This window comes from Rattus norvegicus, chromosome 2 (genome assembly GCF_021556685.1).
Source record: "Rattus norvegicus strain SHRSP/BbbUtx chromosome 2, alternate assembly SHRSP_T2T, whole genome shotgun sequence".
Taxonomy (NCBI): Eukaryota; Metazoa; Chordata; class Mammalia; order Rodentia; family Muridae; genus Rattus; species Rattus norvegicus.
The window spans coordinates 166,025,102-166,052,292 of NC_141535.1; the positions used below are offsets into that span (position 1 = coordinate 166,025,102).

The following is a 27,191-nucleotide window of genomic DNA, read 5'->3' on the forward strand; positions in this document are numbered from 1 at the left end:
ACACAGCCTTCTCCACTGAGCCACTTCACTGGGTGAACAATTTCGACAGGAAACTATTTCCAGGGCCAGGCTCTCACACACACTCTCCAAAAGACTTCCATTATCTTTCTTTCAGTGGCTGTAGATAAAGATGCTACATGTTAGCAGCCGTGCTTGGTGCTTTGAAGTGGTTCTAGCCGTAACCTATTTACTTTTTGAAACAGGGTTTCATTAAGTATCCCCAGCAGGCACTGAACTTCGATGTAGCCCAGACAGGCTGCAAACTCACAGTCCTCCTGGACGCTGGGACACAGGTGTGTATAACCACACGCTGCAGTTGAAGGCTTTTATTGAGGTACAAGATGCTGGGATTGTTTAGGACAGAACAATCTCGTGAAACAGAATGGGGGAGGAAAACCTCTTCATATCTTCAAATTAGTATTTTTTTATAGTGCAACTTTAGATACATTAAACTTAATCTCAGGATGACAGGTGACATTTCATCCACATTATAAGGCTCATAAATTCAAATGAACCTAGAAGATATTTTGAGAGACATTCTCTTTGAGAAAATGGGAGACAGCTTTATATTCAGGAACGCCTACCTCACATTAAATATAGCTAATGGGTATTTGTAGATAAAAAGAAGAATGACAGTCTTCTATATGCAAAGTTCAGTACAGAAGAGGAGACAGAAGCACACAGCAGAGGGATCAGGAATGTATGTGGACTGAGAATACAGGTAATGGGAAAATGTGTCACTCAGTTTGTTTGCTGTAAGATAGATACAAGTGTTGGAAAGGGAAATACGCCAAGGGAAGAGTCTTGTTTCCCACAGACAGAATGAAACACTCACTGATCAGGAGGTGAGAGTGCAGGTGGGACACACTGCCTACTGTCAGCTCGGGAACGAGAACGCAGGTGGGACACAGTCTACTGTCAACTCAGAACAAGAACACGGGTGGGACACACTGCCTACTGTCAACTTGGAAATGGGAATGAGTTTCCAAATCCAACTTCGTGGGCAACTTTATAAACTTCTTTCCTTTTGTTCCAATTTTTTCTTTCTACATAAATTCAGAAGCAAGAACAGTTGTATGGAGTCATTGTGTTGTTTATTTACACAAAGAACCAATGTTCTGCTCATGGGAAGAAGATTCCTGATTTCTTTATTGTTCAGACATTAGCTGTGTCCTCTGTCTAAGAGTTACAGAATTAGTGAGCATCAAGTGGAAATCCACCTTCATGCCTGGCATGTGCTTTGGTTTGATCCCTAGTTCTACAGAACAAAAAACAAAAATCACTTCAGACAAATAATTTAACTTAAACATATTTTGCCTAAGCTTCCTGTAGTTACGAAATTTGCTTAAATGATGTATGTGAATGAGGTCAACTTCTGTATGTTAAAGCTTAAGTCAGTAAGAATGCAGTCCCCTGTGTCGCCCCTTAAGTTGCCATGGCAGATGACCTATTAAATTAGATGCTATTCCTACAGAATGGAAGACCATTTTGCAAACTAGTCATTCAACAGGAATTAATATTCAGAATATATTAAAAAAAACAAGAAATTAAACACTATAAAAATTCAGTTAAAAAAAGAATTGACCAGATAGTTCTCCAAAGAAGAAATGTAAATGGCCAATAAATACATAAAAACCCTCCAATATCCCTAGCCATAAAGGAACTGAAGGTCAAAAGTACACTGAGATTCCATTTTACTCTAGTCAGAATGACCACCACCAAGAAAACAAGTCCTAGTGAGGATGAACTTGGAGGAGCAGAAGCCTGGTGGACAAGGTGACTCAGGTGGACAAGGCCAGCAGCCTCCAGGAAGTCAGGATTCAGGACAGAAGGTCCGGTGCGTATGACCAACCTATACTACCCGTGCCATCCACATCAACCCTTGCACTCTTCACAATAGGAAAGACACGGATCCACCCTGGACACCTATCAACACACCAATAAAGTGCTTGCTGACAAGAGCCTGATATGGACGTCTCCTGAGAGGCTCTGCCAGAGTCTTACTGATACAGATGCGGATGCCTACAGCTAACCATCAGACTGAGCGCAGGGACCCCAATAGAGGAGGAGTTAGAGAAAGGACTGAAGGAGCTGAAGGGGTTTGCAATACCACAGAAAGAACAACAATATCAACCAACCATAACCCCCACCCCCAGCTCCATACACATTTAGGACAAGTGCGACAGTGAAGCCCACTGTATAATTAATAGATACTAAGAAAAAAAGAAACATTGTTTATAAAAAGTTGTGAAGCTCAACTTGCTAACTGTCTTAGAGAGAAACAGTTACAAAGAAGTAAAATGTCTTCGACCAAGTTATCCAGGATAAACATTATTTCCCAACCTGAGAAAGTTGTTAACAGTACCACCTGAGAAGACATTGAGAAACTTACCAAAGGGCGGCAGATCCTTCACTGGCACCTTCTTTCGTGAGGGGTAGAGGGACACAGCAGGCACCTGCAGCCCCTGGCTGACTTTATGCGATGGTTGAGGGGGTGCCAACGGCTGCTGAGGCTGCGCTTTCTGCTGGGGCCCTGCACGTGGAGCCACTGGGGAGGTCTCGGACTTGACAGGCTTCCTGTCTGCAGGGTTCTTGGGCACTAGGAGTTGTTTAGGGTGAAAACAGAGCATAGAGCTAAGGTGTCAGCATAACATGGAGACAAGTTCAGGACTGCAGACATGTGCACCTAGAGCACCAGCATGCACCCCACTCCTACTGACACCCAAGAACAGAGGGAGGGGAAACCCCAGCTTCAGAAAACGAGGGGCATTTCAGGATGAGGGTACTTATTTGCCTTATGAATGAATGATCTCAAAGAGGGTTAAATTGCTAAGCACCACGTAAAAATAAAAAGCAGGACAGGTCGATGTGCATGGATGTTAAACACAGAAACACTGGCAGGCAAGATGGCTCTGGATGTTGCTGCCAAGCCTGACCACTGGAGCTTGATCCCTGAAAAATATGGAGGGAGAGAACCAAGCTGTCCTCTAACATCTACATGTACGAAATAGCATATGGGGTATTAACCAACCATATTTTATAAATAAATAAATAAATGTTAAAAAATAATACACGATAAAAATCAAAATAGGAAAATCAAGAATTGTTTTAAAATGGCATCCAAAACTCAGTGCCACATCTGAGATACTGCTGTTAACTGATATCTACTTAGTATCAAATGCGCCAAGGGTGGAACGCTGTCTTTGATCAAATAGCGGCCAGTGCTGCTTTGGGACTGTATGGTAGATGGCGGTTTCCGGGAGCACTAAGTGCTGTTTGGAAGCGTCACATGTAGAACTCTGGCACCGCACACTCAGAGCCACGGGTCAGAATACTCAGGTCGCGCATCTACGCACGTTCTTAGCCATGTCACATGGGAACTTACAGTGTCATGGGTACAGAAGGGCACTGAGTGGACAAAGGGGCATTGGATGCCCTAGAACACGAGTGCTTGATGGTTATGAGCCACCATGTATGCTGGGAATTGCACTGGGAACCCCTGGAAGAGCCGTGAGTGATCTTAGCCACTAAGTCATCTCTCCAGTCTCACGCCCTGGGTCAACTGACTCACGTGACCGTCAAGTTATCTATCCCACGTTTAAATTATCAAAGTGCCCTAAAAGCAAATGCTTTAATCTTATACTATAGAGACAGACACAAAGGAAAGTGCTCCAGGTAAAGACTGGCCATGTTTTCTTTTTTCATTTTTAACAGTTTTGTGTCACTATTTTGTTCAAGGTGGCAACTGAAATCCTGGGCTTGAATGAGCCTCTAACCTCAGCCTCCTCAGAAGCTGGAACTGCAGATGTGCAGCACCATACGTGGTTCATGGCCTGGCCAGTTATCTGAACCTATACATCGGACTACGATGCAGCGGACTGTGCAGTAGGATCCCTGCTTTAGTGGGAAGGTGATGGATGTTGGCAGAGCTGAGTTAGACCCAGTAGCCAGCACATCCAGTACTGTACACCCCTCTGATCTGATAATCCTTGCCCATGTTGCCCACCACTTTGGGAGTTATTCTGTGAGGAAAAAAAAGCACGCCAACTGGAGCCACAATCTCCTCTACGTCTCTTGCTTGTGGTGCTGGCTGTGTCAGATGAAGCCAAAGCAAGGAGGTGTGGGCTCACTGTCTCTATACCACACTAACTTAACTGGGCACGAAGACCCAGTCAAGCACCAGGAGAGCATGCCTCAGGCACTGTGTGCCTTGCTGCTCGAAGCCCCCCTTTGACCGTCACCATTACACATGGATCAGTCTGCGGCTGATTTGGGGAGGCACTCACATGTGCTGGTTGCTGGTTCACACTGCAGTGACAGTGTCTGAAGACTCTCCTCGTCCATCTCCAGCTCCAGGTTGGACAGGTATTGCTTCACTTTCCGAGCCATTTGGGCATCTTCATACAGCTTTTTGGCATTGAGGAAGGAACTACGGCGTACCCGCTTTTTATGCCCGCCTGTCTGAGCAACATCCAGCACTGTGGCATTCGCACTGCCCTGACTCAGCGACCTGGAGGATGGAAAAAGAAGCCTGCAACTGTCTGGAGCACGTACAGGCTGATCTACCAGAACTGCCAGACTGTGTAAGGACTCTCTGCTTAAAGGCCCCAGGCCCCACTCCAGTAAGTAAACTGCTATGGGAGGATCCACAATGTTTGGTTGAAAGGAAACTATACCCAATACAAAGACACGGATATCTCTGCGGCATGTGCTCCTACCAGTAAATCCTACTGTTCATCTCACAGAGCATTCAAAGTCCGTTCTCTCACAGAAGCCAGAAAACATAATTGCATGTAAAAGCTTGTGCAAGGATACTGAGAGACCATAGGGGCAACTTACGATGTGAAACTTGCTTTTCTTAATGGGGGTATGTTATACAGATTTAATTAAACTCAGCTACACTGTTCACAACTGTGTCCTTACGCTGTGGGTCGAATGTGGTGAGTTTTTAAAACAGTAAATCTGTTAATACAACGGTCATGCAACTGTAAACACTTATGTATGGGAACTATTTAGTACATGAATTGTTAAGAATTATTTTAAAGGGGCTGATCCATAGAGCATGAAAACAGTAGTTAGTTGAGCTGCAGGAACTTTGGTTTGAAGGCGTGGGGGTGCCTAACACTCCAGACCCACTCCAGTTACTGTGCAATGGGGTTTAGTTGCACAGTTTCTACCGTCTAAGAGCATGCTTCCCTTCCCAGCTTCTGTAGCTTTTCCATTTCAAACCACACAAATTACATTATAATACAATCTTTCAGACAGCCAGGAAAGGCCTGCTCTGTCTTCCCCAGAAAAAATAGCAATCATTTCGCAGCTCTTGTGGACCTGACTTCAGGAAAGCCCCAACAGATTAAATCTGAAGTCAGTTTGCATCTGAAATTCTGATAGAGCAAGAGGGTTAAGGGGTTGGAAAAAAAAAAAAAAAAAGCCAAGCTTCAGAAAACAGAGCAGGTAAGAAAACAACGGCATGGCAAGATGAGCAAGAATTGAGCGTGCAAAGGCTCTGCCACTTACCCCAGACTCCGCCACTTCTTCTTCCTGTAAGTGAGCCACGGAGATTGAAGCATGGGTGTAGAAAGAGACAGAGAGATCACAAGCTCAGAAAGAAAGGACCAGACTTCTGGACAAGCAGTTCTAGAAGCCCACAGACATTAACTGCATAGTCACCTCACACGCATTCGCTACAGACAGCTCTGGCTTAAAGGACTTCTACCAACCCTTTCGTTCCTTCCCTCCACTGAATCAACCATCGCTTACTGCACACAGATGAACACATTGTAAGGACATTATGACGATTCTCCACTAGCCGGTGCTACCAAGTACAAGCTCTAACTCCACAGCTCAGTGCTCTAAAAATAAGAAGTGAACACTGTACCCAACATTCAATAAACGCGTCTGAAGGACGACCTGCTTGCACTATTGTCTTCTGTGGCCTGGAGGCAGACAGGAGACAGCACCACAAACTGCAGCTTGAAGGTCATTGTCTCATCGGGTTCTAATGTAACTCCTACCATTAACTATTCAGCTTTTCCTCACTGCGGGCAAGCTCACTCTAACCTTTTTACCCGACACATGCCACAGCCAACAACTCACGCACCGAGTTCTGAACATAAGGGCAGGGTCCATGTTGACTGAGGCCATTCGGCCAACATGACGGATTTCCTTTGCAATCATCCTCAGCTTCTCAAAGTTGACCAGCCCATCTACTTTTGAGTCATTTCCTGAGATTAACAGAGGAGGAACAAGAAGTCACATAGTGTCCACTCTGAATTCCCACCAGAACAGACAGTGCCCATCTGCACTTACCCTCATGGAGAAACGTGAGGTCCTTCTTGATGACGGGGAATAGGGGAATGACAGGAGGCTGTAAGTTCTGGCCACTCAGGACATTGCGATACTTAGCCATGTTTCTGGAAGGATCAAACAGGTCTTGTAGGTCCTGGAAGAGCTTTTCATATTTATTGGGAAGTTTTTCCCAGGTGGTCCGTAGTCTTGCCACTGGTGCCAGGTTTAGGCCACTAAGGGGGAGAAGAGAGTGAGATATGACTAAATGATGGTCTCTGAAACAAAAGAAGACAATGTAATACCTCTGTGTGTGAGCCTTACACGCATGGAAAATTTTACAATGCCCAAGAGTTCGTGTCAATCCTGACTAGGGAGTGAGCGGCAGTTAAATTGGGTCAGGGCCAAACCATTTGCCTTTATACTTCTTCCTTCTTATGTTCTCTTAATATTTTAAATATTCATTCATTCATCAATCCATTCATGTGACTATGAGTGTGTCAGAGGTTATCCCAGCAAGCACATGAAGGTGAAAAGACAAATTCTAGGAGCCAGGTCTCCCTTCTAACAGTGGGTAACTCAGGTGACCAGGCTTGGTGGTTAGCACCTTTATGGGCTGGCCCTTCTGTTTTGTTTGTTTTCTGCAATAACAAATGAACTCTTTCTTCATCACATTGTGACATGTGATAAGGACTGAATATGATGGTCAGGACCAGCTCTGTCTGGACCTCGACAAAACTCCAAAGCACTTTCCAAACTAAACTTGCACCAGATAAGTCATGGTCACTGTGGTCTGCTGCTCTGACCCACTGCAGCTGTTTAAATTATGGCTGAAACTATCATAGCCAAGAAAGATGTTCAACCAACCATGAGATATGCCAACTAAAATGTAAAACGCCTTCATCTAGCACCAGTCAGAATAGGGCCTGATTCTTCTCTATGACAACACCCAACTATATGATACGCATTGTTCCCAAAGTTGAACAAACTGGGCCACAAGGTTTACGGAACTTTATCCACCATATTGACCTGACTTCTACCAAATAATTACAGCTTCCTCAAGCACCACAACTTTTGATGCTTCGACAACCATCTGAATGCAGAAAACACTGACTTTGCTGAATCCTAAAACATAGATTTTTGGAAAAGACAAACCTATTTCTTACTGGTAAGCATACTTTGACTGTAATAGGTTCTGTTTTGATTAATAAACATGCTTGAATTTTCTTAGATTTAAAGTTTTAAATCTATTTAACTTAAATATAATTATAAAATTTAAATTTCAGAGTCTGACATGACAATTTGTTTTGCAGCAGCCTCTCAGACACAGAGCAGTGTTTGACTCATAATAAGTATTTGAATAAACAAAGATTAGGTAAATATTCCATCACAAAAATTATGAGTACTATAATTATACTAGCCATGAGTATGAAGACCCCAGATACATAAAATGATTCATAATCATTTTAACGTTTGCATTTCTCCTATTTCCACTGTTAATACTTATAAAAATGAAGGTGAACTTCGAACATTTGCAATAATGCTGTCTGATGAAATCCTATACACATTATTATTTCATTCACTCCTCTGTATTGGGGGGGTTATTGTTATTTTATATATAAAATGGCTGGTATTCAGAGCAATTCAAATAATTTGTCAGAAGTCAGAGTAAATAAAGATTGAATAAATGAATATACAAATAAGTATAGATACAGACTTGGTCTCTGAATCATGAGAGGTTTTTAGACATGGTTTTAAATTTTGATTTTAAGTGCATGTTGATCTACTCCACTGCCACTGATGTTCCTGGTTAAAACACTGGGATCTTCTGATGCAACTAGGCCTCACCAATAGTCTCTCACAGGCTCTCTTCATGGTGCCAAGCCTCAAATGCTTTGCATGACCCCTTCAGACCTGGGCTATCAACTGCAACTGAGGCTGCACCTTCACCAATGGCCCTCCATGGCCTCTCAAAATGCCAAGCCTCAGCTGCTCTTCTTGACCCCTTCATGCCTTCAAAACCAGTACCACCTGGGGGACTCTTACACATTACCAAGTTCAGCTGCAGCATGAGGCACAACCTTGGTTATCCCTGGAACACAGCTTCTTTGTGCTCTCAGAAAACACTTCCCAGAAGATTTCACCTCAGTGATGTTGGTCTCATCTTAATCACCACTAATTTCTTAGCTACATCTAACCAGCATCAACTGTCCCAGTAGTTTCTTCTATTTTTCATTCTAAAGCCAGAGCTACATGGCCACAGCTGCTGAGTTCTGCTGCTTGCTGAAGCTGGAACATGGCCCCCCTTGTTCTATTACATTATCACCAGGTTTCTGTTTTCCAACTTCTTCACTGCCTATGCTTGGCTGCCCTGGAATTTGCTCTGTAGATTGACCTAGAACTCAGAGATCTGCAAGCCTATCTCCTGGGATTAAAGATGCAGACCACCATTCCTGGATCTAAACTTAGCTGGGTAGGATCTTGCCCCAAAGTCCCACTTACTTTCTGGTGCCCCCTTTAATACTCGAACCATATATTTTATATTTTCCCTTCCTCAGCTGGCTGTGCTTGTTCAAAGTGAGACTTAACCAGAGAACAAAATCTCTACTGGGCTTTTTTGAAACTTCCTTTGACAATGCAATTAACATAAATTTTTTTATCTTAGTCTCAGGTAGACTATTCAGACAAGGGCAAAAAGCAGCCACATTCTTCACCAAAATACCACAAAAAGAGTCCCTATGATACATACTGAAATTCTTCTCTGACACCCTTGCCAGGTTCAAATCACTCTCAGCACCAATGTCTTCCACATATATTCCTACTAGAATAGCCCAATAAAGCCCATTTAAAGCATTCCACAGCTGTCCAAATCCAAAATCCCCAAATCCACACTCTTCCAAACAAAAAAGCATGGTCAGGCCTATCACAGCATCACCCCACTCCTGATACCAACTTTTGTCATAGGGTTTTACTGTTGTGAATGAACACCATGACCCAAGGCAAGGTTATAAGGGCAACAGTTAATTGGGGCTGGCTGACAGGTTCAGGGGTTTAGTTCATTATCAAGGTGGAAACATGGCAGCATCCAGGCAGGCATGGTGCAGGAGAAGCTGAGAGTTCTACATCTTTATCTGAAGACTGCTAGCAGAATACTGGCTTCCAGGCAGTTAGGATGAGGGTCTTAAAACCCATGCTAACAGTGACACACCTACTCCAACAAGGCTATACCTCCAAATAGTGCCACTCTCTGAGCCAAGCATATATAAACCATTACAACACCCCCGTAGACTCTGAAAAAAAAAAGTAAGATTTTTGAATCAGAAAGAAAAAAAATTGCTTGTTGAAGCACTTATGTTTTAGTGTACAGGAGGCTGTATACACACACACACACACACACACACACACACACACAAAAAACATACACACACACACTAGCATATACACATAGATATATACACACACAGTCAATTATGAACTACTATATTTCTGTAATTACATGGTATTCTGACATGAGTAGGACAGATCCTCTTACCTGATGATTGCAAACATGGAGTTAAAATTCTTGCATTCCCTACAGTGCAAGGCAATCTTGATGAAATGCTTAATGATCTTCATTCTCTTCAGCTGGTTTGTCTCTCGGAGAATTTCAGAAGCCACCCAAAATGTTTCCTGGTTAATGACTTCCTCAAATTTCTTTAGGTTGGCACAGCTGGTTTTTGATTTGAGTTTAAATAAATCATCTATGTATTCAGTAGGCTCAATGTTGCGGAAGAGTTCAAAGTTCCTCATGGAGAGCTGTGTGGCAACCTCCACAGTGCTGAGCTGAAGAAGTGAGATTTGGCTCTCTCGCAACAGCTCCTGGGCATCTTCATCTGAGCAAAGCGTTTCTGTTTCCATGTTGTTTTTCAGATAATACCTGAAAGAAACAGAAACTCTTCAGATGTCAAGCTGAGCAGCAAGCCAGTAGGGCTCCTAAAGGGAACATTGCTAGTTCCTTGGATGGGGTTGGGGCAGAGTTGGGAGAGGACTAAGAGAATGATGTAAGAGAGTTCTTTTCATCCATCATGGGCAGTGCAGATGCTGCCCCTGCCCCAGTGTCACTAGTTCACAGCACTGCTAAGTAAGTGGAACTGAGAAATCCACAGGAAATTCCTTTGTGCCCTGTCTTTCTGTCTTTCTCTCTCTCTCTCTCTCTCTCTCTCTCTCTCTCTCTCCCTTTCTTTTTTCCCCCACCACTGAAATACTTTTAGCTTGTTTGCCAAAGGTGACAGAAGAGAGCTATTTACCAGATTAAATAAACATCAACTCAAGGTCATAGCTCAGTTTTCTAGTGGAGATGGAATCTGACAATTGATGGTCTACGCTAGCTGAAATAAAGTTTACTTATGTATTTAACATCTAGAAGACTTAATAACTGAACGGGCAGGATGGCTCAGTGGGCAAAGATACTCATCATGCAAACAGAGATCTGAGGCTAATAAGTTGTCTTCTGACTCTCTCTCTCTCTCTCTCTCTCTCTCTCTCTCTCTCTCTCTCTCTCTCTCTCTCTCTCAGGAGAGGGGAGACCCAAAGCAGTTTGTTTTCATATATTTGATCTTAGAACAGGTTTTATAGATTTGTTTTACATGTGAGTGTCTTGCCTACATGCATGTATGTGCACCACATGTACTGTGTCTCAGAAGTCAGAAGAAGGCATACATCTCTTGGAAGTGGATGGTTGTTACCATCATGTAAATGGGAGAAACAGAACCCATGTCCTCTGCATGACCAACAAGTGCTCCTAACTGTTGAGTCATCTCTCCTGCCCTAAGGTTTTAACTTTCGAATAACCTAGATCTTCATGAAATGCATCTAGAGCAGTGGGAGGTATCAACCCAATTTGTCAGAGTAGCAAACAGGGATCTAAAGCCAAATGGCTGGTCAATATGGACAGGACTGTGACCCTTTTAAGGAACTCCTGAAAATAGGACCACCCCCCACATACACATTTGCTCTGTAGCTTCTCTCTCCCCACTTTTTGGCAGGTAGATGACTTCTCCAAATGAAACTCTAGGAACACAGAGCAAGCACAGTGGGGTCCTAATAACTGGTCTTTTACATACTTCACAAGACACTTAAGACAGAAAATATATGGCTTGTCCCTTGACAGGTACAGACTAATGTTCTCTACTGTGGTTACTCTGAAACCCAAACTCTCTTGAGTAATGAGTGGGAATCACAAAGCTGAAACCCAGTAGAGATTTGCAGATCTCTCAGTGTATACATGCAGGGGATGCCTAACCTCTGACCCTGTAAAAAGTATTTATTAGTGTTGGGGCTGGGAACAGATGTGATAGATAGCAAGGGGGTTTTCATCGCAAGTTGAAAACATGAGGTTTAAAATTCATGGTTTAGACCCACACTATGTAAAACTCAAGAACAATGACATATTCTAAAGGAAACCAGAAGGAGAAAAACAAAACAAACAAACAAAAAACACCAAGTTATTCATGTGACTGATTTCCCTGAGAATGCCTGGTTGGCAAGGCTTTGGGTTCAATTTCACCACTGTACAAAGAAAGCAAGAGCAGCAGCACAGGTGATGCCTCTGTTGGATCAGGCTTGACTCTAGGAGGAAGAACCTGGTGAGACAGACCGTACCTCCCGCTCAGCTGTATTCTGTCAGCAAGCTTGGAAAGTTGATCTGGGAGCCTTCGTTGTTTGATAACTCCCTCTGGCGTGACCGAGACCTCACAGAGGGAATACTGCTCTGGGGTGGCAGTAACAGCAAACTCTCTGATGGCCTGGATGACTACTTCCTTTGCTGTGGTGTCCTTACTGATCATGATGTATCTGCTTTGCTGGTCAGCCTTGAAAACTCTCAGTACCTGATCTGGCAAGTCTTGGGGAAGGAAAAGACACACAGAAGCAGGAAGAATGTTAACGGATGGCAATGTGATTAATCAAAGCACCATACCCTCTACCCCTCAAAGGGTGGTAACATCTCCCTCCCTGACAGAGCTGTGACATGCTACTCGAAAACCACGTTTTCTTTCACTGGTAACTGTGACAAATGGAAGACTTTTACACATGAGCACATATGCAAAATATGCAAAACACAAACCAAAACAAGGACATACATGCATTTATAAGGGTATCAAAATGTCCATCAACAGTTAATCTTCATTATAAGGAAAAGCCCATTTAGCACACCTAAAATATGCCTCCTGATTTATTTACTTGATACAAGTTAGGAATAAGTGTATAGTATTTTATTCTTTATTTTACCAAAGGTTCAACCACACCAGAATGGTTTTCAGAATTCTACAAGAACTAGTCCCAGTGTTTGGAGTTTGAGGTTCATTCTGAATCTTGGTGAACAATAACCATCCATGCCCAGCGGCCAACCATGCACACCATGTCTGAAAGAGAGGTCTATGACGGCAGGAAGGCTTTGGTGCTCACCAGGAGTAGTGCTGAAGTCCAGAATCCGGTGGTGTGACTGCAGCAAATCAGGGTTACTGGAAGACAGCGTTCCACTGACAGGCAGGGCAGCTGGAATGTGCTTGGTCTGCCTCAGTCCTACGATGCTATCATCTTGAGACTGACCAATCCCAATATCACTGAAAAGAACAGATTTAAAAAAAAAAAAATAAAGGGTTGGGGATTTAGCTCAGTGGTAGAGCGCTTGCCTAGGAAGCGCAAGGCCCTGGGTTCAGTCCCCAGCTCCGAAAAAAGAACCAAAAAAAATAAAATAAAATAAAATAAACTACTAGCAAGGTAAAGGCTCTGAGTCATTACAGATCGTGAAATAAGCCACTTTCACTTAAACTTGCAATTAATGTAAAAAATATTGAAAAATGTTAAGGCCCATTATGTGAAACATTCAGTCCAATTCACTATCTCTTAAACATATAGTAGGTTTCTCTACAACCTGCCTTTTTAATAAGCTATAACCATAACCAGGATTATTTTTTCTGTGTAAAACAGAGCAGAGGAAATGTGCTGCTGTGTCTAACTGAAGGAATGAGAATGGACCTAAGACAAAGCCCACGGGAAAGAACCCACTGGAGTTCACTGCACCAAAGCTCGGCACCAACCCAGACAGCTGCTTCCTGGTTTGCTCTTCACAATGAGGAGAAAAGAAAGGGGGGAAGGAGCCCAAACTGCCCTACTTACACTCTCCTAGGTAGTAGAACAAACCACCATGGAGTCCAAGTGTGAGGACAGCCTGACACAGATCTCATCCCTCAGTGGCAGAGCATGAGTGTGCCGTGGGCACGAACATACTGCGGGCTCTGAAGGACAGGCAGTGCAAACGCAGCGACTCACTTCTAATTCTCTGCTCAAGGTTTATAGTCACGTGGTTAAATTCTCCATTAAAATATGAGCATCGCTGATAGCTACAGACTCCTTTCTGTGCACAGAAAGTTTTTTTCTGTGGCCACCTGTATGTGTGCAGCATCTAGCAACATAGCTGGGGAGGCTCTAGAGCTGCCTGCTCTTAAACTAGGATCACAAGTGTGACCACCACACCTCACTCATGGATAACACTTAAAAGACAACTTGACAACAAGCAGAATTACTCCTCGATTGAAAGATCAAGTGTTCCCAAAAGAAAGCACAAAATGAAACAAGTATACAACAAAAGAATAAATAGATTATATGCAAATGTCTGCAGCTATAATTCCACAAATACTTTGAAACAAAACAGAGAATTCTACTAAAATTGAGATATAAATTGGGTTTCACAAATACGACAATTTTAGTGTAAATTCTCCTTCGCAAATAGCAGAGTCCAGGACAAAAATCAAAGTTCTATTTAGGCATGCGCATGTAGAGTTGGGCAAATAAAGACCTAAAATATTAATGTTCTGTGCATGATAAAAGTCTTTACATTAGTAGAATTTTATTTTTCAATCACATAAATGTCTTTGCCAAAAATATGAGATGTGATATATGACCTAACATTGTGAGTAAAACAGAAGTGTGTCTGACCAGGTGAGTCACGGCAGACCTGGATGTGAACATCAGTACTCTTCAGGCACACTCTATCAGAGTATTTCTCATTGCATTTTCCAATATCTCATGCAATAAACTGGAACTCACTCTGCTTCTCAATGCCTCACCCATACCTCAATACCCACAGATACAAGGCTATTCCTGGACTAAAATGTTTCATGTTTTATGTGTCCCTCTTGGACATGTCCTCTTGTCTAGCCTCTCCGACTGGCTTATTGTTACTGAAACAAGTCTGTTGATTTTAAAGCTCATTGACTAATCTTTTCTTCCTCTGGGGTTCATTGGGCTTTCCTGAGCAACCAACTTGGCATCCCAATTTGACTTCTGTTATGCTCATGACCTGCTTCTTGCTGTATGCACATCAAATGTGCACCTCTGTTATACAATAATTCATGCCCACCCTTGCCAGTCTGTGTGGTACCTAAGTTTTTGTAAAGGGTAAAAAGGTTCAGGTATATTATAACTAGGAGATTTCAGTAATTTACTAGGTCATTGTTTTGTTAAACACAGTAACAAAGAGAGTGGGCACCTGGCTCAGTGGTGGACCACTTACATGCTCAAGGCCCTAGGTCTTCCCTCAGAACTTCACAAACCCCCGCTGATGTCTAGCAAAGCAGAAGTGGTTCAGTACTAAATCAAAGCAGTTATAATAAGGCAGCTCCTCCAGTTTCCTGAGCCTGTTTAAATATTACTTTCCCTTCAGCTCTGACTTCTCAAATTGTTTCCCTAAGAAAATACTTAAATGAGCCATATATTTGCCATAATGTTCTCCTAGTATTTTAAAGTGAACATAACTAATTACTTTTCCCTTGTCTAACTTTTGAGCATGCTTGTAAGCACACACACCACAACTACACATGTAATTCACACTACATCCATCACCAACATCCTGAGCTGGGCATGGCTCCCAGCCCAGTTCTTCCACATCCCGCTGCCAGCCATACTCTCCAGTGTCCCACTGACTTGATTTTTTAAAGGTTCACGTTCAACCTTGAAGATCCTTTTATTATTTGGCTGCTGCTAGTAATCCTGCATTGAGATATCTTAACTTTTCTACACATTTACAATTAAGTTTTCATCAAGAAGGGGCTCTAGAAATTGCTTCCTAATTTTTGTAAATGTTACTGTCCTAATCCACAGTCTCTAAGAAACTTTCTCGGAATAAACATACTTTCAATCCTGTATTTATAGAATCATCACACAACTATGCTTATTTTTAGGACTCACAGAATTTAGAAACCACCCGTCATTACTCTTAGTTTAATTGGACAAAGTAAACTTGAAAATTCATCAATGTTTTAAGTGATATGTCTCTAGTCTGTGTCTAAAATTTTTATCTGAAATGGAATTAAGAAAGGAAGGAAAGAAGAAACTAGGAAAAGAAAGACTTGCTGTAGTCTCAGTGTGTGTGCATGCATTTGGGTGTGTGGGTGTGTACGCCAGAGGATGGTGACCTATGGTCTCCTTTATCCTTTTCCACCTGGTTCCTTTCAGTGTCTCTCCCAAAGCTGAACCTTATCCCCACTCCTCAGGCTGTCATCTACCAAGCTCTAGCAATCCACTTGTGTCTGTTGTTCACATCCTGAGGTTACAGGCAAAGGAGAGATCATACCTAACTTAGTGCTAGAATCTCAGACGAACAAAGTCTTTGCAGTTTCGGGGCAAGCACATTAAGCACTGGACCTTCTCTTCAGCCTTCCAATACCTCTATTTATTGCTTCACTTTAGAGTCATTAAATTATCTAAGAAATAAATAGGCTAGAATCTTTTCAATTTAATCTGGGGAATACAACACTAAAAGTTTGACTGCTGGCAATTGAGCTTCATAAAGAGCATTAAACCCAAAAACTACAATGAAGAAACTGGGCAGCAAACAAGCAAAGCTCAGCAAATTCAGGGACACCTGAAGCTTGAATTGCCTGTGCTCCTGACAGGCACACACATCCAAGAATAAATTCAAGAACAATCTTGACATGCTAACTCTAGTGGACCTGAGGAGAAGGGAAAGAGGCCTGAAGCTGGTTACTGTTTTTCCACAGTTAAGTCACTGAAGTGGGTAAAAATAGCTATGATAAACAGGGGAAGCAGTGACTGGCAATCCAAGAGAGATGTTATGGAGGGACACCAAGAGACACCAAAGCTGCTAAATCATGGGGCAGTCAGGACATCAATAAACCTCTGTAAGAAATTCACATGTAGACATGCTCGACTGCCTCTCTTGAAGCAAGCAAGTGTCAAAGCAGAGCTAAGCAAATTCAGCTGTCTACACTCGCTCCTAAGACACTCTGAAGAGACATTTACTCGAGTCCTGGGCAAACATTCACGACATCAATACACTCCTGTTTATGCTTCCATTGAACACACTAAAACAAGGTGCTGAAAACGACTTCACATACTTGTATGGTTTCTGAGGTAAGATACTGATCCGAGTCTTGTCGAGTATTTTCTTTAGCTTGTTTCTTCCCCCCACAGTGTTGGCTTTGCTTTTCTTGTTGACCTTCTCGAGGCCTATCACCTGTTCTACATCTACAGCAAGATCCGGTATGGAGTAGCGACTGGCCTTCTTGATGTCTCCAATTTTAGGAAGGTGGGGGGCACCATTTCTTTTCTCTTCAGACAATCTCGTCAGAAGTTCTTTAAATACTAAAACAAAAGTGGAAACAATGCTGGGCTAACAGTGGAGCTTGCAGATACATAAAAAGTACAGATGAGCTATAAAAACTAAAACTTAGAGAAAAACTAGTTTCTATCCAGATGAGCCTAAGGAAAAAAAGACACCCTTCCACCCTCAAGATGACTGTATTCATCAATAGAAGGAAGGTTGGACTGCTCAATAAAATCATTCCATGCTCCTCAAGATGATACTTTTTCTCTGGATGTAATTACATACATACATACGTACATACATACATACATAATTCTGTATTATTCATTTTAGCATAGCCCTAGAAAACAGTAGAATTCTTACAAGTTTTACTATTTATAGAAATTATTTTATCCAGGATTAAGATCTAAATATAAAAAAAAACAAAAACAAAGCAAAAGCAGTCTGAGTCAGAGTTGGCAGAATGCTTACCAAATAAGTTGGTTTTCACAGTGATGGACAGGTGTGTGTTATTTCTAAGAATTTCCATTGCCTTTGAAAGTTGGATATTTTCAAAATTTTGACCATTCACTTCTAATATCTAAAAAAAAATGAAGTTATAAAATTAAAGTCAATCTCATCACTGACTGACAGAAAAAGGCTCTGAAACTCACATAGACCCAGAGCTGAGCCCTCTTACCTGATCCCCACGCTTCAAGCCTGCTTCAGTGGCTTTGCTCGATGAGTCAACACTGTCCACAAAGATGCCGAAGCCCTTTTCAGAGCCTCCCAACAGGATGAAGGGCAGAGGCGCCTCCCGGGACGGCTTTGTTAACGTCATCGACCTTCGTTTGGCTTTCGCTGCACATGCAATGTTTAGCAGCCTTAGATGTCCACCCATTTTCTACAAGAATTCAAGAAGAGCTGCATGAAATCGAGGACAGGCAGAGGATAAACTTGACACTATTCATAAAAGTTCACAAAGGTTACCTCTCTTTCCAGATTATTTTCAAATTCTTCTAGAAATCGAGTCATTGCAGGATCTCCTTCAAAGTCATTGAAGTGATTATTCACCCACAGTAATACTACCCGTGTCACCTATAAAAGAAATTAAGGTCAGCATATTTTTGGTTGTTGTTAGTGCTAAAGATTTGTGACTTAAATAACTTTAAAAATTGATCTTTTAAAACATTTTATGAATAATACTGAATGCGAAAATTAATAAAAATAAGCCCTTAAACATGGATTTTATACTTGTAAAAATGACCATAGGAACTGGAGAGATGCTCAGGTGATAAACTGGCTTGCTCTACAAGCATGAAGACCTAAGCTCAGATCCACAAAAAGCCAGGTATGTCCGTGTGCCTGTAACTGCAGCACTGAGATGGGGGATGGGGGGTGGGAGGACCCTACTGGCTAGCCAATCTAGCCCACAACAGTGAACTCCAGATTTACTGAGACATTCTGTATCAGAAAATAAGGCAGAAAGTAAGAGTGGAAGATTACCAATGTTGACCTTTGGTCTCCCAACATGTACACACACAACAAAAAAAGTGACCTTCTCAAAACGTACACATTTTAAGTATTGGTTTGCCCTGGATCTTTAAATCTGTGGTTATATTAACCTACATTGTTTTATTTTGAAAACATATTTAACAGACGTCTAAATAAAAGCAAGCTTGTAATAAAAACAAAATGTTAGTACAAAATCAGACAGAAACTGCCGAGTACAAGGGCAGGCTAGATAAGGAAAACAAACAGTAATAATCTGGAAAGACCTGTGTGGGAAAGAGTTGTGATAGGAAGGAACCACACTAGGACGTGCAGCTGATCGTCCATGTGGCCTTGACAGAGCTTACAAATCAGACTTGATGGTCAGTTCCGAAGAGGGCCCAAGGCCTTAAGCAGCACAGGAGGCCGAGGTGCTCCAGCGCTTCCAAACATCTAATGTCCGCCAGGCACACACTGCCCACAAAACCATGCTGCAGAGTCTGTGTCGTGCAGACATTTGCTTATGCTTCCCGCATTCCCAAGAGAACCACATATTGGCCTTGCATTTAAAGTAAAAATTTATTTCTGAGACTGAGACCATAGAAATCTGTAGGAATATCTGCCTCAGTTATCTCTGTTGTTTTGCTTAAGAAGAATGTGCTTATATTTCATTAAGTTACTCTGAACATAACTGATGTTCCAATTTTATCTTCTAGTAGTTCACATTTAGAATGCATCTCCAACCTTATCCCTGAGGCTCGGGTCATTGAACCACTCCAATAACTTCTTGCCCACTTCCATTGGGCTGGAAAGGAAAGTCCGGTATGTCAACAGGAAGTCTTCTATGAATGTTGGGTCCACTACAGAATGCTCTTCCACCAAATGCATGGTTAGCCTCTCTGAGGTGCCCTGTAGCAATAAAAGGTCTAATCACCACTATGAATGGATCACTGATACGGCCCCTCCAATTTCAAAGCTTTCACGTAATACAAAGTAGGTAATAAGGCAGATGAAACCTAATCAGTGGCCACTGATCTACCAGTAACCAGTATCATGCTTGATGGCAAAGGAAACAGGGACGGGAATGAATGAGAATGGAATTTAATGACAGCCATGTCTCCATTTGCCACAGTGAAACCCACTACTCTGCAGGAAAATCTAAAATATTTAGAAGGGGGAGGGGAGTCAGGAGAAACTGGTCAGCACAGCTTTCTTGCTCCTTTGGCAGGAACACCTCTTTATCCTACCTTGATGACGATGTGGCCCTTCCTTGTTCCAGTCCGATCAAGTTCTCGGTGCTCCTTCACCATTACAATCTCTCCTTCTTCCTCAACTTTTTGCATGTTCTTTTCTACTTGGTTCAAAATACGGCAGTAATCTTGCTGGGCAATGCAGACAAACTAGAATAAAATGTAAGTCACATGTTAACGATGAAGTGCTTGCAAAAGACCTACCTGCCTAATAATTCAGTTTTAATTATTTAATACTGACATTTCCCGCTGTCGTTCTCCTACATTCTAAATCAGTGCAGGAATGAACCTTCCTCAGACTTCTCTGCTTTTAATGCATTTCCTCTTTCGTTTCTTTTCTGTTTTAGTCTATATTTTAGATTAAAAAATCTAGCAATCTAAAATCTCAAAAGTCCTCTTGCATCCTTTAGTTAGAAGACAGTGGTAGAGAGAAAGACAATCCTAGGGCAAACATGACAACAACAATTACCATTTGGCTCTAGACATTTTGAAAATGTTAAGTATAAAAATTAGTGGTTTTAGAGATGAAGAGATTCTAACATCTGTATGGTGGAGTAAATATGTATCTGTGCTAATCACACACATGGACAACAATTTTAGTAACTCTCCTGCTTTAAAGAAGTTGACAGATAAAGTCAGGTATTTATCATGTTTCAGACTGTTACTAATCTGCATTAATTAATTTGTATTGCTCTTAATAGAAAAAGTTAACAGCAAAATGTTACTCCATGGTAATACTCCATGGCTTGTGCACATGAAGAGGTCAGGGGTGTGTGTGTGTGTGTGTGTGTGTGTGTGTGTGTGTGTGTGTGTCTGTGTGTCTGTGTGTCTGTGTGTCTGTGTGTGCGCGCGCCACAGGAGGATGTGTGTGTTCCTCTATCCCTTTTCACTTTATCCCCTTAAGACAAGGCCTCTCAGTGAACCTGGAGTTTGCTGTTTCAATGCTAGGCTGATGGCCAGCGAGCCCCAGGATCTGCATTTCCAATCCACCCTCCAATTTTTGGGTTACAGGTAGGTACTCACTGCCCCACCCAACTTTTTACTTGGGTGATGGGACGCCAGACTTGCTTTATGCTTGTGTGTGGGGTAGGGAGGTGTCTTACTGGTCTTTTGCTTATATATTATGGTTTCTGTTTTTAGGGGTTTTTGATTAGTTTGTTTCTAAAGAGAGAGAAAGAGTTGGGAGGTAAGGAGGTTATGAAGATGTGAGAGAAGTTGGGAAAAGGGAAAATTATTTTCAAAAAAAATATAACTTAAAAAAAAGCTCAGAATAGGAGCAATAAATTCGAACATAATAAAAATTGTATATGACAAACCTGTAGCCAATATTAAATTCAATGTCAGAAAGTCAAACATTTCCACTAAAATCACAAACAAGACAATGGTGCCTACATTCTCTGATTTTATGTATTGGAAGTCTAGGCTAAAGCAATAAGACAAGAAAAGCAAATCATAGGATACAAACAGCAAAGAAAGAAGTCTCTATTTGCAATGTTACAATTCTATACATTAAAGGCCCCAAAGAGTCTACTAGAAACTAATTAAAACTAATAAACACTCTCAGTAAAATGGTACAAAATTTATACACAGGATACAAAATTAATACACAGAAATGATTAGGCCTTCTTAAACCAGTAATGAACTAACTAAAAAGAAATAAGAGAAATAATTCCATTCACAAGGTCAAAAAAACCCAACAAACAAAAACATCAACAATAAACACACAGACACACAGACATACAGATACACACAGACACAGACAGACACAGACACAGACACAGACACAGACACAGACACACACACACACACACACACACACACACACACACACAACTTTAAACCTAACTAAGGATATAAAGATCCCTCTACTGAAAGCTTTAAAACAACAAAGGAAAAAACTGAAAACACTGAAGAAGGGAACCTGCTTTTGGACTGGAGGAATAGATTATAACATTGGCTGTCTATTAGATTGGGTGCAACTCCAATCAAGATAAGGGTGAAGTTTTCACATACACAGAAAGCAGTCTGAAGATTCCTATGGAAAACAAGAGGCCATTAGGCCACTGCAGTCTGAGGAGTGCTGAAGGTTCCAAGATGTTCATTACTAAGGATCAAATCCACACTGTCACAGAACCCATACCTGGCAGTCATCCACCTTTGTCCTCATGACTCCTTTCATGTACTCTTTGTCCATGGTGGGCGAAACACCAAAGCTGTTTCCCATGCACAGTATTTCTGCTTTCCCATCTGGATACGTCACCTCCACCGAACCATTGAGAATCACTGACCAGGAATCCAGCTGAGAAAAAAAAAAATCACTTGGCTTAAAAACTAGAATGGTCCTGAACTAGCCTCCGAGATCTCCTATTTTGAAGATGGGACAAATAAATTACCTGAAGAATCTTAACTGTTAAACAAGATTATATATAATATATATATATATATATATATATAAATACTCACATAATTTTTAGGCCTAGCACAGAGTAAAATCATTAAAAAAATTAATTATTCTCTAAAATGACACATGAAAAAAATTATTCTATATATCTAAAAAATTTAAAGAAGATAAAACGGTCATTGTGGCCTCCATATAAACATCATTTTGTTCTGATGAGAGGCAGTGCATTTATGACAACATATGGTCAAAAACGAAAAAGCTAACACAGAGTCTCGGGATGGCCGTGTCCTCAGGGTGAAGTGCCTGCCCAGGATGTAAAAGTGAAAAGTTTGAGCCTCAAGATTAAAGCAAAAGCAAAATCTCCAGCAGCACCGCATGACATGGTGACACATGAGAAATAGAGTGGGTTTTGGATGCTATGAAGAAATGGGTGGCCACCAGTTTCCATCTATTCAAAATCGTTCCTGCTGAGTTCTTAAAAGGGAAACCAGGAGCATGGTTTTGTGTGGGTGTCACTGGTCCTCAGGCTTCCTAAGTGGCAGAGACCCCTGCTGACCTCTTCTCCATCGTTTAACACAATGGTTCCAGCTCTTTCCACCACTGCGAAGACCATCACGGCACAGAGCTCCCGTCTCACCGACATCGTCATGTTGGCAAAGGCAGGCAGCTGATGCATAAATTCCAGGAGTTGTTCTGAAAGGTAAGACCGTAATGTATATTGAAAACATGTCTTCAGAAAGAAATACTTCAGGAAGACGGACTTAAGAGCTTCCTCAGAAGGGCAGACTGAAGGGCTTCTTTGCCTTGGCTAGGCCATGCCATGCTCTGACAGATTCTGTCTGATATGATGATATTCTGAGAAATCTCAAAAGTATATATTGTAGGAAGAATAAGTCTGTCTAGTGACTCTTACTTCGGGAATGGGCAGGCATATCTGTGCCAGGCCATAATTTTTTTTTTAATCTTGTAGCGACAAAATAATTCTGTAACAGATGATCCACATGCTATCCCATAAAAGGCAGAAATCTCTACACTTATAAAGGCAGCGGCCCTCTGATTTTAAACCCAGAGGAAAACAGAGGAGTCGTGATCCTCTGCGGCCATCTTACAGAATGTCCTGCTCTTTCTAGACTGTTCTGTGGTACCACCCCTCAGCCTATTGACCACATCCTGCCCTTCTGTCCCTGGAAGTGGTTTTCTTGCAAAGCTCAATAAGTATAAAAAAAAAAAAAAAAATAAGAGACAGTAAAATTTTTCAGAAACATTCCGAGTTTAAATATATGCTCAGATAATAATGGAATTCAAGTATTATTCCATTTATGACTATGAAATAGACTATAAAAATGTTTTACTAATAAGTATGACTTCTAATGGATTCTGTCTTTCTGATTAAGGCCTTACATACACTGGGCAAGTACACCACTACTGGGTGACATCACCAGTCAACTAGAATGATTTTAGAGTATCTTGCACAGGTAAGTCCATTTGCTTCTTGATAAGGTTCCTATTCAAATAATGTTTACTGAAATCAATTTGTGAACAGAGAATAGCATTAACAAATTCAGCTGGATAGTAAATGTCTGTGTCATATGTAAGAATAAACACTAAAGAGAGATAAAAGGTCTAATACTAAATGTATACCATTTCCCATTTTCAGGCAAATACCAAATTCAGGGGCTGGTGAGAGTTAGAAATTAAAAGCATGCACTGCTCTTGCTTAGGACCTAAGCTCAGTTCCCAGCACCCACATCACAAAAGCCACAACCACTGAACAACTAGAGCCTAAAAGGCATGGTTTGTGGAACAAAACCTATGGTGATACATTCATTTTCTTCAAAGCACCGAGACAAGGGCACACATTCTGGGATCTTTGGGAGTCCAAAGGGAAGTTGTTTTCTTTTTGCAGTTGTTAAAAAACATCAGCAGCTTCATCAACTCTGACTTAAATGCTCATGTGTGCATGTGAGCCCCCACTCAGCTCTGTCGCTTTGCTGCGGAAGTGCTATCAAATAAAGGTTAACCGCTGCAGAGATGCTCGCATTAGGAGGCAAGCCAGCCAGCTTTGTGTTTATTTGTTGGAAATATGAATGGCTCCTGCTTTCCAGGAATTCTGAGAAAGGCTTTCCAGATACAGAATAAGTCCATCATTTCTAGGAACAATAGACATACTGTACGCACTTTAAAAATCCCTCACTACCATTCGAAATTAAGAAGATGCACCAGTTAGTTTACAAAAAGGATACCTTAAAAAGGATGCATTTATAAGCAGTATTTTAGCTTTCAAAATGCCCATGGAAACCATTCTAAAATAAGATGGTGTTTTGAATATATAGTTTTACTAAAAACTATAATTGAGGGATTTGTCTTTAAATGTTGGCCTAGAACAAGAATAGTAGCCACTGGAAATAGATGATATGTCTAACGCAAGGAAGCCAAACTGGATGACCACCTTCCCGGGGCACAACCTTCTCTCTCCTTAGGTTACCTCCACACAGAAGCATTCCCTGCAGCAGGGAGCAGGGCATGAGACCCTGCAGGTAAACCCAGTTCACATGTCTAGGAAACCTAAACTCAGCTTCAGCGGGATCTTTCTCCAGGATAATGGATGCTATAATGAACAGCTAGGGGAGGGGATTGTCAGCCAACCTGGGAAAGGACTCTGCCACGTTCAGCCTCCTGGGTTGTAGCAGTGACAGGCTCCTTCTGAGCCATCCATGCTCCTGTAAGTAACCCTTCAGTGATATTCCCGCTAATAAACCGAAGTTTAACTTGGTGAGCCAGTGCATTTTATTTGGGGGTTAAGTATTTCTTTGGTCTATCTCCTGCTCCCTACCTGGGGTGAGTAGACACATGTCATCTCCTCAGGAAAAGTCAGTCTCCCAACCCTCGGTCAGCCTAGCCCCTGCTCCATGCTCCATGCTATTCACCCTATCTCCCCTGCCCCACAGCACTAGTTCCACTGCACACTGTGGCTTCCTTGGCTAGGGGATGGGGTTTCATCTCCCTTCTTCACCCTGAGCTGCCAAGAACTAGAAGTGCCCTACTGCAGGACCTAAAGGAATGAATGATTGCCAGCACATCTTTTCATCTCTAAGCAGTTTGCAGTTCCAGCAAACGACTTTAGATACATGTAATCCAAAGGACTGGTTTTCTGTTTTCCACCATATGTATACAGCTTGAACTGCCAACTTTCCCCAAGTGTTTGCCTAAATTAAAACACAGACAACAGCTACTCGCACCTTCCCATATCCATCTCGCTGAGCTGAGTTCATTGACTTCTTCAAGCACGTACTGGCTATAAGAGTCGGTGAAGGGGCATAATGCACAAGTCACCTAGGACTGGCAGAGGTGCTTACAGACCCTAGAACTACTTGGGAAATGACCCTAGTCATCATCTAGTATCTTATGTAAAAAGCCAGAGTTGGATGTGTATTCAAATGCAAAGCTATTATTAAGGAAACAAGTCTTGCTCCTATTAAAGGGGGGATGTAAAGCCCCCTATTCTAATTTTGAGGTGCAATTAAGGGCTCAACCAACACAAATCAACCTTAGTTAGGGCTCCTGTGGCTGGAGGCAGGCACTGATGCAGAGGCCATGAAGGACCATTGCTTGCTGGCTTGCTCCTTATAGCTTGCTCAGCCTGCTTTCTTACACAGTTCAGGAACACCTGCACAGAGTTAATGCCACACACACCTCACTAAGCTCTGAACACTCATTGACTTTCTAGCCCAATGGCCCAAACTCTTTCCACAGTCCTCCTCTCAACATGGTCAGCTCTGTCACAGAAACAGCCCAATGCCAGTACCAACTTCTGCCTTAGTTACGAGTTTTTACTTCACCTTACAACTCTCAGGTCATGATCTATCACTGAAAGAAGTCAGGGCAGGCACCTGGAGGCATGACAGAAGAGAAGAGAAACCATGGAGGAATCCTGCTTACTGGCTTGCCTCCCACAGTTTATCCACTTACTTTTCTTTTTTCCTTTTATTTATTCTCTCATAGATTACACTCTGACAGCAACTCCACTCACCCCTCTCTCTCTCTCCTTCCTTCCCTTCCCTCCAAACTGCTCCCTCCTTCACCTCCCCTTAGAAAAGAACAGGCCTTCCAGGGACATCAACCAAAGACAGTATGACTGGCTACAGTAAGACTAGGCACATATTCTCACATCAAGTTATTCTGCTTTCTTATAGATCCTATGACCACCACCCAGGGGGCACTGCCTGCAGTGCGCTGGGCCCTCCAACAGCAATCATCCAGTGAAGAAAGGGACCCAAAGTCTTGCCTACAGGCAGATCTCATGGACCAATCTTCTCAGTTACAATTGTTTCCTCCCAAATATGTCCAGAGTATGTCAAGTGAGTAAGAACAAAACAAAACAATCCAGTCAGCATATTATTTATAGCCCTTCACTTGGGAGGCTGAAGTGGAAGGATAGTGGGTTTGACGCCAGTAAGAGCCATTTAAGGAGACCTGCCTAAAACAAGCAAGTAAACAAATCCCACTGCATCACCACCACCATCACCATCACCATCATCACCACCACCATCACCACCACCACCACCACCACCACCACCACCACCACCACCATCACCACCACCACCACCATCACCACCACCGTCACCACCACCATCACCACCACCGTCACCACCACCATCACCACCACCATCACCACCATCACCACCACCATCACCACCACCATCACCACCACCACCACCATCACCACCATCACCACCACCATCACCACCACCACCACCATCACCACCATCACCATCACCACCACCACCATCACCACCACCATCACCATCACAATAATAGAAAAAAAAATTATAGACTGGACAGAAAGAAGAAAATCTCAACTCCAGAGCTCACAGGCTAACTACCTCAGCTTTCTTATTTTCTTCCTCATACATAAGCATAAGCCAATCACTTACAGGCTTGTTACAGTTACCATTTTGCCAAGTAACATTTAACTACTAATGTTTACTCATGAAATAATGCTCACAAGAAAATTACTGAAAGTAATACTGTGTTAAGACTACTTTTAACTTTTAACTTACTCAGAAGAGGTCAGAAATTAAGCTAAGATAAATGTTATATGAATGTGTTTTATTGGAAATTTCACTTTCAGTATTATTTGTAGATAGCAGCTGAGTAAGACTCAGCTGAGTAGATATGT

At 42.1% G+C, this 27,191-nt stretch overlaps 1 protein-coding gene across 18 annotated transcripts in view; it reads right to left on the reverse strand.

Annotated features, from left to right (window-relative positions):
- Nucleotides 1–27,191, reverse strand: part of Rapgef2 (Rap guanine nucleotide exchange factor 2) — a 221,672-nt gene that overhangs the window by 14,955 nt on the left and 179,526 nt on the right. For 12 of the 18 annotated variants that reach the window (NM_001428994.1, XM_087623041.1, XM_087623071.1 and 9 more), the window contains 16 exon segments: nucleotides 2,393–2,599; nucleotides 4,287–4,510; nucleotides 5,518–5,541; nucleotides 6,101–6,224; nucleotides 6,310–6,521; nucleotides 9,818–10,201; nucleotides 11,926–12,166; nucleotides 12,730–12,887; nucleotides 16,683–16,929; nucleotides 17,363–17,471; nucleotides 17,571–17,774; nucleotides 17,861–17,968; nucleotides 19,106–19,270; nucleotides 19,609–19,761; nucleotides 21,752–21,910; nucleotides 22,569–22,705. In NM_001428994.1, the coding sequence (NP_001415923.1) occupies nucleotides 2,393–2,599; nucleotides 4,287–4,510; nucleotides 5,518–5,541; nucleotides 6,101–6,224; nucleotides 6,310–6,521; nucleotides 9,818–10,201; nucleotides 11,926–12,166; nucleotides 12,730–12,887; nucleotides 16,683–16,929; nucleotides 17,363–17,471; nucleotides 17,571–17,774; nucleotides 17,861–17,968; nucleotides 19,106–19,270; nucleotides 19,609–19,761; nucleotides 21,752–21,910; nucleotides 22,569–22,705 (2,856 nt within the window). 18 annotated transcript variants of the gene reach the window in all.